Source organism: Pelobates fuscus, chromosome 4 (genome assembly GCF_036172605.1).
Source record: "Pelobates fuscus isolate aPelFus1 chromosome 4, aPelFus1.pri, whole genome shotgun sequence".
Lineage (NCBI taxonomy): Eukaryota > Metazoa > Chordata > Amphibia > Anura > Pelobatidae > Pelobates > Pelobates fuscus.
This window is the reverse complement of record NC_086320.1, coordinates 56,989,058-57,001,629: the sequence shown is the minus strand read 5'-3', so window position 1 is coordinate 57,001,629 and position 12,572 is coordinate 56,989,058. Positions and strand designations below refer to the sequence as shown.

Sequence of the window (12,572 nt, the reverse complement as noted above, 5' to 3'; positions counted from 1 at the left end):
TTTTCTAAATACTTTCATTACTCCCTGGCCTTATCTTATAGTTAGGATATCCCATGCATGCTTAAACTCCTTTACTGTGTTAACCTCAACCACTTTAGCTGGAGGGCTATTCCATGCATCCACTACCCTCTCAGTAAAGTAATACTTCCTGATATTATTTTTAAACCTTTGCCCCTCTAGTAGGAATTATCAGTGTCTTACTTTTACAGTTTTAGTAAGACAGTGTAACACCCCGGCTACTGTATAGGTCCTCTACAGGCCACCCTGACACTTGCAGGCTCTGCTAAGGAGAGGTCAGATCAGTGCGCTGGCCCCCTACTTGTCCCATTTTGGACATTCATGACACCGATTGTGTGGGATGAAACTCCTTTTTTTGCCAGCAGCACATTTCACTCGACTACCATAGTGAAAAACAAAAATTCCTCATGAAAGATATGCGTATAAAGGAATCATCACTACTCTGATAGACCCTTTAACACTTCATTTTTTTTAACTAATTGAACTAAGCATATATATGTGTATTCTTTCATTGTAGACGTGCTTTGAACTTGGGAATCCTGAAGGACCCAGGATCAGAAGTGGAAGACAGGCAATACCAGATCGACCTGCAGTCTATTAACATCGGAACTGCTCAATGGGATCAGCTGAAACCAGAGAAGGAGAATAACAATGGGGGGCTATTGACAGAAGGGGACCGTGGATCCCAGAATCCAGCTCTGGAATGGAATATGGCCAGCAGGTAGGCTTTATTTCCACGGTTTGTTTTTTATACACTTATTCCTCTTTTCACTGTGTTATCATTTATGTATATAGTATTAGTATTTTGCTGTGGAAAATGTAGCAAATACAGCATCTACAAGCTTCCTAGCTAAAAATTAATACAGCCTAACCAAAAGAAAACACATTATATGAAAAAAATGAGAGATCATGGTCCTTTTTTTATGACTCAGATCTAATTAACTCCTCCCATTTCTTGGGAAATACCTAATTTTCTTTCAGTCTGGCACCAGTTATTAAAAACAAAATAAGAGAGAGATGGGCTGGTGTGTGCTGGTCACATAGTAAAAAGAGGGAAGAAGCCCAAACAGAAAAGCATGGTAAGCGTACGTGTCTAAGAATCCAAAAAAAGAGACTTTAAAGATTTTTAAAGATTAAAAAGTTTTGCCCAAATCTGTGATATTTTATTCGACATACTGTAAAGATGCTGACTGCATGTAGCAGCCCGTAGGAACTGAAATATTGTAGACATAATGACAATAAAAAAAGAAAGAAAATCTCTCAGCGGTTACCTCTATATTTTGTGTATTAGCTAGTGGCAGTCGTTAATAATGGCTCACCGTTATGTATATGTCATGGGATTCTGACATTCTAGTTACATTACAGTAAATATTCTGTAAGGATATATCATAGATAATTTAAGCTTTCAGAAAAGTATCCTGGAGTCAGCGTTGAGGTCAGATTTGGAAAGTACAGAAATCCGTTATAGGGGTTTGGCTCAATGCAAACAGATTCTTGTAAATCCTCCTGACACTGATAACATGACCAAGGGTCATCTCTAACAGATGGAGTGGAGACCAGGGGAAACTCCACATGTAACGAACCTCACCACATGGACCATTGTAATGTGGGCACTGCCTGCATTATGTACCCAGCCTTTATTTTTATTTTATTTCTTAACTTATAGTTAACCTCTACTTAATGGGCAGTTTTAATGCCTACCACATTGTATCCAGTCTTTATCGGACCTGTTTAGTTTTTGAAAGGGAGTATAGTGCCCATACGTTGGACTTAGCATGCTGGTTTCTAGGGTTTTGAGTGGCCTATATAAGCCTCAAATCACCGTAATTAAATATTAAGCACGTGGGGTGAGCAACTTGATGCTTCACAAGAATCGAAGTGAAAGCCAATGCAGTTGTACAGTGGCAAAGACAAAATGAGTAGGATGTAAATATATGTGAAAGTTCTGTAAAGTGGAGTTCTATACAGTGGGTGTATACTGTATAAATGTAGTAAGATGTGTGGGTCCTGCTAAATCCACAGCATGGCTTGTACAAAGAATCAGGTCCATCTCTGGAAGAAACTGTGCACAGCCTGGCCTTGATTACTTCCAACAACTTCCCTATGTTATAGCTGACATCTTCTGAGCCACCTTCTCATTTCTGCCACAGACATGAAGATTCCCACTGGCAAAGAAATCATTTCTTTTATTATACTTCCGGTCTTTGTTTAATTTTGTTGTAGATCACCACCATCTAGTGACTCTCTAATGTAGGATGCAGAAATAATTAGAAATATGAGATTAATCTCTGCTTAGCCTTATATACTTCTCCACGTATGGTGTAATTGTATCATTCAGTGCTGTATTTATCACAAGGCTAACAAGGCATTTGCCTTGGGCGGCACTTTCCAGGGGGTGTATTGTATCATTCAGTGCTGTATTTATCACAAGGCTAACAAGGCATTTGCCTTGGGCGGCACTTTCCAGGGGGCAACAAAAACCGCCTCCCCAAACACACCAGCAGATGCTCTGTTAGTCTCGTTTCATGTGAGGCCCCAGAGCTGGCTGGCCACCTTAGGGCCAACCAAGGTGCTTGACCATGTCTATTGTAGCCGGGCGGCGATGGAGCGCTGTTCTCCATGTTGTTCTTGCTCTGCTCCCTTGCATGTTCTGCTGTGATGTCGGAAGCAGAATATGATGTCACTCTGGATCAGGCATCACTATGCGGAACATGAAGGAGTAGAGCAGGGAAATTACAGATTAATCTCCCTGATTACTGCCTCCTTTGCATGCCCGCCTGCCTGCCCAGCAGCCAAGCCAGCAGGAAGCCCTGCAAGCAGCCAGCCCAGCCATCAGTCAGCCAAGCAGCAGCCAGCCCAGCAGCCACACTGGACCCCAGAGAGATAGGGAAATAATGCACTCTGTGTCTCCCAAAGGTAGAAAGGCTGGGTAGATTTAAAAAAAAAACAACAAATTAAAAATTAAATAAATATATAATTTGTGAGTTTATGAGTAAGTGTGTGTAAGTGTGTCACTATCAGTGTGGTTCTGTCAGTGAATATGTATGTTTCTGTCAGTGACTGTGTCTGACAGTGAGTGTGTGTGTGTGTGTGTCTGCGTCTGTCAGTGAATGTGTGTATGTGTGTCTCAGTTTGTGTGTGAGTGATTGTGTGTCTGTCAGAGTCTGTCAAAACAGTGTGTGTATGTCAATGTCTGTGTATCTGAGTGTGTATGCCTGTCAGTGAGTGGGACACTTTGTGTAGGTTAAATAGTGTGTGTGCCAATGACTGTATCTGCCAGTGAGTATGTCAGTGAATGCATCAGTGAGGGCGTGTGTCTGTCAGTCAAAGTGCATAATAGTCTTAAACAGGAAGAGGTACAGCCTTGACAGGAAGTGGTGGGGGAAATTTAGATTAAGGGGTGCCCAAGTTTTGTCATGCCTAGTGCAGCAAAAATCCAACATACACCACTGGTATCATTCGTAGTAATAATATTAGGAGTATAATTTGAACTTGTCAGTTTTGAGACCATCCTTTTGTTTATTAGATAAAGAATTAAAAATAAATTGTATATTCATACAGTAGGTTAAGCCAGTGGTGTACACACAACCCATGGGGCCCCGGTGCGAAAACTGATCCGCCAGCCTGCCTGCCCGCCCGGTGATCCCAGGGCCAGCCTCGGGGGCCCCCCAGGAGAAGAGGCTGGCCGTACTGGGTACATACCGGGTCGCAAGGCTGGCCGGGCCCCCTGGTGGTCCGGGCCCGTTCGCAGCCACGACCCCTGCGACCCCGGTATGTACGCCACTGGGTTGAGCTGTAAATGCTGAGTGTTATAGGGCAGGAGCTAAAGTAATTAATGACAAATGGAATGGTAAAAAGGATCAGAGCTCAAATATTTCTACCACCAATCATCAGTAAAATTAGCAATATCTTAAAGCTGTAATCATAAACCTGTGCCGTTTCTGCCATTTTGTATACAAGACTATTCACAACTGGTTTACTTCTAAAAGACCATTGCCTAGTTTCAGATCATAATGCAGCATCGGAACCTGACCGCATATTTTATTCCCGCGTTGGTGGTCTGTCAAATCGAACATCACGAGGCTAGTGTTTTAGCAGCGACCCCATCTGACTTGTAAAATACTCCTGGTATCCTGTATATTAACAAGACCAAACCTTCAGCCAATCGCCATTATTATTGCAATAGAAAACTTAGTCATCTAAGCTGAATAGAACCTTCCAAATCCAATAGTTCTGTTATTATATTCAATTTTTTAAGAGTGGAAAGTAATATAATTTGTTTGAAAATGGCGTAGCAGTGACCATTAACACCCGCATGTAATTCCTTGCTGATTATTTGTTTAAGTCAGAACGAATGTTACAAGCCATAGAGCAAGATTAGCTGGAAGAACATTAGACCCGGACTAGGATTTACATTTAAAATTTGACTCATGCTCTTTGTATACATTGTGGTGGTGTGTTTATTAGACTAGTCCCGCTGAATGTGATCAAATGATGTAAAATATTCCAGAACACATTATCTTCTCTATGATGTGACGTTTTATGCCGTGTAACAAGGCAAAATCTATAACTTACACTTTTATAAAAACAAACCACAGGTGGGCAGCTTTAATATGTATGTACTAGGAATTAAACAAAGTGCTTTAAAGCGATTGTGAGCTGGATTCTACTTATCTTAAACCAAACCTTGAGATAAATTCAAGGAGAGCATAATACTGTTGCTTGAAGCTCACTTAAAAATTGGATCAGTGACAGTTTAAATATACCAAACAAGCTCCTGCTTTCAAGTGTTATCTGAATGGAAGACAACATTCGGCTAAGAACAAAGCAGTATGGGAGTGCGTCTGGCGAAAGTCACTTGATCATGTGTAGATGTGTGTTTATATGGACATGTTGGCCCAAAGAGTCAGACAAATTATTAGTTTAGGGCTTCAATGTCCTCCTCATTCATTCTCAGCTGTAATGTTATCGTACTGAAACTTCGTTATTTAGGCTAACACAGTATCGCATTTAGATACACTGACCCAGACCAGCTGCGGAGGGCCATTGTGCCAGAACACGTATGTAGCAATCTAATATCACTTTCAAACATTGGAATGTTCAAAGACTTTGCATGTATTGAAGACTATTTTAGAAGCATATCACTCTTAAATGTTTTGTTTCCTGATATATTGTTTTGGTTTAGTACTTTTAAATAAAACACATCAGCGTTAAGAATTGATCATTTCATACAAAAACGTTTAAATTCAAAAAAGAAAAAAATTTACTTTCGACGGTAACCAACAAAACAGGTGTTTGTCATGTCTCAGATTAACATGAGAGCCATTGCTTAATGGCAAAGTTTCTATATTGTTTGAAACCCTGTAACTACTTCTTACTGGTCGGCGGCTATTTGCCGCACAGGGTAAAGTACGTCAATTATATTTATCAATATTAAGGAGGGCTATCTTTGGTTTGCAAAAATATTTTGCATATTACTGGTCAATTTGGGAACTATATGAGATCCACAAATGAAGTGCATTCATCCAGGGATCTTAGATGCTAAGTGTAAATGTTTCATACGTATTAAAATAAATTCCGCTCACACCTATTTCACAAACTCCATCAGATTTTCTAAAGCTTGAAAAAGAGAACTAAACATTTTTATTCTGAAAATCTAAAACCGTACTATCCACCAATATTGGCCTGTTGGTTCTCTGTGTCCGAGGCTATGACTTTGTCCTTTTCTGAACCGTTTGTATGTAACCATTTATTGACCACTCAATTTTTTTAAGATTTTCCTCGAAACCTTACTTGTCTGTCAAACGTCTGTTGTTAAACACTCCAAGAACAAATCGAACTAATACATATTGCATAGCTTATCACGGAAGAATGTCTCTTTTCAGACTTTTTATTCACATTTGTTAGTGAATTGAACCTATATTTAATGATTAATAAACAGGGGTTAGTTCTCATAGTGTCCTCTTAATTCCACTGGTTATTCACCCAGAATGTGGTGCAAGAAATTCTCTCATGCTTTTTTTTTTTTGGTAAATAAATGCAGAAATGTGCTGTGAGCAAAGGTTTATTTCATTCTCTGGGGTCTCGTGATCTTTATATCCGATTACCAGGCTGACAATAATTTGTCACTTTCTTCCACGTCTTGGATGATCATTTTTCCACATCCAGTTTCACAGAAGGTCTCTGGCATGAGTGCTTTACGTGGCCAATTTTCTGATCTCCCCTACTGCCATTATTATTAGTGTCTTGATAGTTGCTAAATTTACACGTGCCCTGTCCTCTGTGTACCAAGCCATGCTAAACATTTACCAGTATTTATTACAGGATTAGGTTCTGTCCGTTTGTGAGAAGCTATAAACGGAGAAGTCCCTGTCTGACTCCAGTAAATCTGCTCTGCTTGGAAATTCCCATGTGTGAAGCGATGGAAGGTTGAACCTTCTGCAGTCGCAAACATCTTTCTCCTCCAAGCAGACTGTGATCTTTGCTCTGACATTAGGAAGAGCAGTCACTAGCAGAGTTTCTCCCTCCTCTGCCAACTCTACTTGTTTCAAAGAAACCATTTGTTGGCCTGAAAACCACAGTCAGCCTCTGAAAATATATCTAACAGATGGATTCCGTCATTGCGAAACAGTAATGCTCTCTTGTAATTGGCCGTGTCATACTTTAGATCCCCATAAAGGAACCAGAAACGACAGCTTCCCTGTTCATTTTCCTCCACACCCTCTCCGTTAACTCCACTTTTTCGGCCTTTCTCCAAGACTAGCCCCAGCAACAGCTGCGACCGTGGTATTTTGTTTTTTGGGTATAAGCTGTTGGAATTGATTCCAGTCTCTGCTTTTTATACATTTCTCCATCTAAATGAGAGAACTACAGATGTATAATATGCCTTGAGTTATGTTTCTTTGCAATAGCTCATTGGTGATAAGGCACTGTGCCCCTGCACATGCCAGCACAACTTGTTCTCATTGAATGCACATGTCTGTGTGCTTTATACAGACTGCGTGTGCTCTATGAACTATTCTGCCTCCTGGAGCGTCGTAGGGCGCCGGAGAAAAAAGGAGGCTTCTAAATGTTAATGCCACATTTAATGTTTCTGGAATTTAATGAAACATTCAGACTATTGAGGCCCCCCCACTCCTCCCAAACAGAATAAACTCGCCTCACTGGTGTATATTATAAATGATATAGTAATATTACTTTGAAAATATATTTTTTTTAATTTATATGACTCGATCCCTACTGGTCCCCATAAATCACAGTGCAGATTTTGTTTTATTTTATTTTTATGCAGTTTTGGAAAGGTTCTTAATTGTATAGAAAGGCTTATAGATAATGTCCCATGTTCCTTAGTGTTCCTTTTAAATTCTATAACCGTGTGACAGCATGTCTTACGTAGATACGCCGCAGAATATGTTGGCGACGTGTAAGTTAATGAATAATAGTCTGGAAAACCAAAGCTGAAAAATCCATGTATTGTTAAGTAGGCTTACATGCTGCTGTAATACAAGCATAGCAGAGAGCCAGGAATGAAACATATTCCACTATTAACCACCTAAATGGTACTTTGGACAGAATGAAGAGAACTAAGCAAATAAATGAAATGCTACTTTGCCTCTGCAGTTAAATAAATGAAATGTGGTAGTAGGGACACTGCCGGTCCCCTAGTTTGTGCATATGTAAAGCGTTTGTGTGTGTGTGTAAAATATATAAATTGTAACTGAGATGTATCTTTAAAACATACTTAAAAACGCAGTTTCACATTTTTCTGCTTAAAAATAATTGTTCTATCTCAAAAAAATAGTAACAAAAAATAAAACTAGAAAACAGCCAGTGATTTCAGAACAAATTCATATACTTAAAGGAACACTCCAAGTGTGGTTGTGGACTACAGCATACTCTAGCTTACTGACTGAAAGCATCAACTGATCACTCTCAGCCAATTTGCTAAACCATGCACCTCCAGGAGTAGCAAGGCAGAGAGCTTCCGGCTCTCTGTCAGAAGTAGTGGCGGCAGAGAGTGGTGCCTGGCAGTCCTCATGTTAGGCATTATTTTATCTTACATTTTAGTAACCATTAGATGATGGCAAGCTGTTATAGTCTTGTTTCGTTGTTTACAATTTTGTATTGTTCTAAAACATTTTTATAGCCAATTAAAACATTAGATGCAAAATCCACATTATTTACAAATCCCTAAACGCTTCACGGAAGTAATTAATTATCTCCTATATGACGATAATGTGTCAGGAACCTGTTGGAGAAAAATAACGTACCTGGCACGATGAGATTAATAAGGGGTTATACAAGCGCACTCCTATTAAACTGTATAGCGGCCAGCTCCAATATGAAAGCTGTCCGTCTGCATTGTTTATGCATCCATGTGATCCCTGTAACAGCAAAGCATGGACGAGGAAGGGATCATATGGCACAGCGAAAGTGATTTTGGGAGAGAGAGATTGACAGGAGCGAAAAACACAATATTCTGAACGCTCTCCCAACATTTTTTTCATAAATAAAAAATATTCAACATAGTGTTTCCATTGTCCAATGAGATCAGTGCCGTGCTCTTTCTCTCTTTTTGTTTATTTTACTTTATATTATTTTTAATAATCCAGTTTTATATGGTCCTGTGTGTTGTAAGTAATTGAGCCGTAAGGGATGGCGTAAACCATAAATAGTTTTTATATAAAATAAATGGTTTGATTTTGTTTCTTGTCAATTTAGGCCTCTGTTTATTTCGTTTGGATAAGCCATTCAAATGATCACAATGTGTTACAAGAAATAAATCAATAATAAATTCAACTGATTTACCCACAGAAGTCATCATTAAAATCCATGGGAGTTCTTGTAAATAAATAATTTGAAATGTTTTTCTAGCAGATTGTGATCTAAAAAGCTTATCCCGAGATTTAAAGTGAGGCCCTCGGGAGTAAGTATGTTAGTTTAATAATTGGTTAATAGTGTAATGCTTGTGTGTGAATGTATTTTTACATGTGTAAATGAAATTAGTGGACTAACCTACTAATAACACACTAAAAGCACATTTCCAAACAGATCTGGATACCAGTCTAATATGTCAAGACCAACTCATATTAAATTGAAAATCAATTTATCTAGAGTACTGGCTGCATCGCCAGTGGTCTCAATGTTGTGATCAGTTGAAGATTTAGAGATTTTTGGATTTAGTTCCTCCTCGTAGGTGAATGAAAAAGAAAAAAAAAAAGATTGTTACTAATGTATCACCCAATTTTTTTCATCTTGAGACGGTTGGAAATATTTTGTCTTTCCATCTCCTACCCACCTGTCATACCTTCTCTTCTGATTTCCTTTTTGTTTTGTTTTTTATTCATTTAGTTCTTATCAACTTTTTGTTATTTTTCTTGTTTATATAGTCGAAGCAGGACATGCAGATACACTTTCTTTTTGTGCTTTTTTTTTTAAATTGTACTCTTGTCCGATAAACTGTTAGTTTCCACCAAGAAAAGGATCATCGTAGGACTGTTTTGCAGTGCACTAATCTAGAAAGCAATGCATCCTCTGATATAGTGTGTACCCTTAGAAATGCTAGGAAAATTGTAACATGGTGCAAGTTTTGGAATTTTTAACCTCCAAGTTTCAGAACCTATCGATTCATTAAAATAAAATGCAATTTTCATGTTGCCGAGTGTTGGGCAAAGTTTATTTTATGGTGTATAATGATTATACTGAAATGTTATTAGTTGTACATTTAGTAAACATAGTAGTTAATGTCAGACCAGGTTCTTGAGAGATTTCCCCTGAATTGTGGTGAGTATGAACCAATGTATTTTGGAAAAATCCTGAGCCTGAACCCTTTTGAACACCTGAGGGGAGAGCTGAGCTTTGGGTTGACACAAGGACAACTTTCCAGCTGTTTTCAAACTACTCTCAAACTAAATAAAAGCAATCGGAAAGATTACTGAGAATTATGGTGGTTGCAGGTCAATGGTTGGATGAGTAAATGACTAACTGCTGGCCATCCTCAGGATAATCTACAATGACAAGTATGGATGCACTGCATTGCACCTGCTACTTTAGTAATTGTTGCTATCCCCTGCTATCAGTTCACAACACATATAATAAAAACCATCCTTAGATTAAAAACATATTAAGCTTTTGATTTTAGAAAAAATATCTTATGATTAATGCTAAAGATGAAATTCCTGCAACACAATATTAATGATATTGTCTCTTTTATCTTACTTTGGCCTGAGATGTCTTCGGAGAAGCCGATTTTATATCAGCTTGGATTTCACTCTAAAAAACTAATTTAAGTTGACAGAAACAATATGTCTTCTGAGTCCGTATCAGACATCTTGACTTGGCAGAAAATGCTATGTTATCCCCCTCTTGTCTCCATCACTTTTCAAAGCCATGGGAAAAACAAGTTCAAATACATATAAGCTGAAATGGCTTTGTACTTTTTCCAAATCACAAATTATGCTTCTGTGCGTTTTTTATTTTTCTTTTTTGATTAATAGTTAATAAAATTTGCTATGATTTTTTTTTTTTTTTTTTTACCCTCACAAGTTTCTCTTCTCTGATCAGTGCTGACAATGAATCCCTTATCACTTGTAACATTTATTACTTTGATAAAGAACTGGAAAGACATAGGCCTGTTAAACAAAAATAAAATGTTTTGGATGGGTAAAAGTGTATTAAAACCTCCCTTGTAAAATTATGGCTGATTTATCTCTTGTAATAAAAATAAATAAATAAGCAAAACTGATAGGCCAGTTGAACAGGTGAGACCTTATGTTACATGAAGTAATATTGTGTTAGCTCTGTAGTTATTCTTCTATTTTTATTTATTTTTTACAACATCAGAGATCCAGAGTTGCCTACTGCATGAGACAGTGCAGTCATAGACAGCTGAAGCCGCTATCAATCCACGCAGCCCCACTCCCTGTGCATCGGCTGCTGTAATGTAACATAATATGTGTCAGAGAACCTGCAGCTATGCTTAAAGTCCAGGGTATAAGGAATGGGTGTTTGACAATGGAACGGGAGGAGCCTATAGGAAACAAGACCTATGAATATAGGAAAGAGATATGTTTGGAGTGAATGAAGTACGCAGAAAGACAAGGATGGATGGAAGTCATGTCATTATGGGAATAGGAACGGGAATGATAGGAGGTTACAAAGCATGATGGTAGGGGTGAGATTTTAGGGAGAGGAAGGGATGAGTAGGATTGATGGGAGGAAGTAATAAAAGGTTTGGGAAAGAAGAGATAACTAGGAGCAAGATTGCTTTTAGAGACTTGGGGCTTATAATTGTGTCCATGCCATGGCAACAGAAAAGATAAATACATTAATCATAACCAAACTCACTTTTTTTTTCTATGATCTGCATTTGCCCTTCCAAATCTAGTTCCTAATCATGATGAAGGGGCACCATGATGACACTGTTCTAGTCTTCATTTTTTCCTGCGTTATGTAGCTTAGTTGTGAAGTGTGCCGGACCTTCATCTGCTAAGTTCTCCACTTTAGATGAGGTATTCTAATGCTTTTCTGCCACAGATTTTCATGTTTACATCCGTACAACGATGTGTCCTTGGACTTGGCAAAGTAAACCTCTGAGAAATGGATGCCAAGGTTTATGGAGATATTTCCATCCTGGCTTTTGAATGACCTGGGTTTCAAATGGAAATCTACTTGTTTTGGGTGACTGTTTTAGTTTCATTTTCAAACACAGATATTATAATTTCAGTGTGTAATTATGAAAAGATAAACTTTCAATCCGGTGTATTGAAGCATTTAACTGGTGCTGTAATACATCGTAATCCAAATTCACTTTCAAAAAATAAACCCATTAATCTCTATTTTATTAGCAGGTCGGAAAAATAAAACCGATTAAATAGATACTACGTGGGATAATATCTAGTGTTTTGTTGTGTGAAGAAATAAATATTTGGCTCCTGGATTCATATTGCCACATTTTGCACTATCCAGGCAGTCCGACAGTCTACTATGGAGTCACCACATCATACTGAGCAGATTTCTGTCTTCAGCAGGCATCGAAAAAAGGGAGAATGGATGATATAAAACCATGCTGGATTCTTCAATACAATAGAATGTATTAGGTTCAGTCAAGATTCCAAAGTAAAGGAGGAAACTCACGTTGCACAGAAACGCAGAAGTGGTTAAATTAACATTCCTTCCAACTGTCCTGGATTTGGCAAGACCATCCCAATTCGGGATTCATGTCCGTACTATCCTCTTTTTTACAGGAGACACTTTAGAAACTCCCTGGGTAGCTCAAAGTAGGGCCAGTGCAGGACATTCTGCAATGACTTCCTTTCCGGCTGATATGTTTAACCAGCGATATCACCATTTTTTTGAGGGTGTGCAGAGATCTTGAATGCCTTCTCCCCCACCCTCCCTTCTCCCCATACCAGCAAGTAGAACGGTGCAGAATGTCTAAGTATGAAAGGTGAAGAATGCAATGTGCATGCTAGTAGTAACCACTACAGTCCACTCTAGTGTTTATGGTTCCAGGATATCCCAATGTTGTTCCCCCAGAAAGTGGTGAACCCACT

The 12,572-nt window shown here is 38.6% G+C and overlaps 1 protein-coding gene across 1 annotated transcript in view; it reads left to right on the top strand.

Moving 5' to 3' along the window:
• VPS13B (vacuolar protein sorting 13 homolog B) overlaps nt 1–12,572 on the top strand; it is an 843,188-nt gene that overhangs the window by 554,318 nt on the left and 276,298 nt on the right. The window contains exon 31 of the mRNA XM_063451210.1: nt 536–739. Within this exon, the coding sequence (XP_063307280.1) occupies nt 536–739 (204 nt within the window). The remainder of the gene's footprint in view (nt 1–535; nt 740–12,572) is intronic.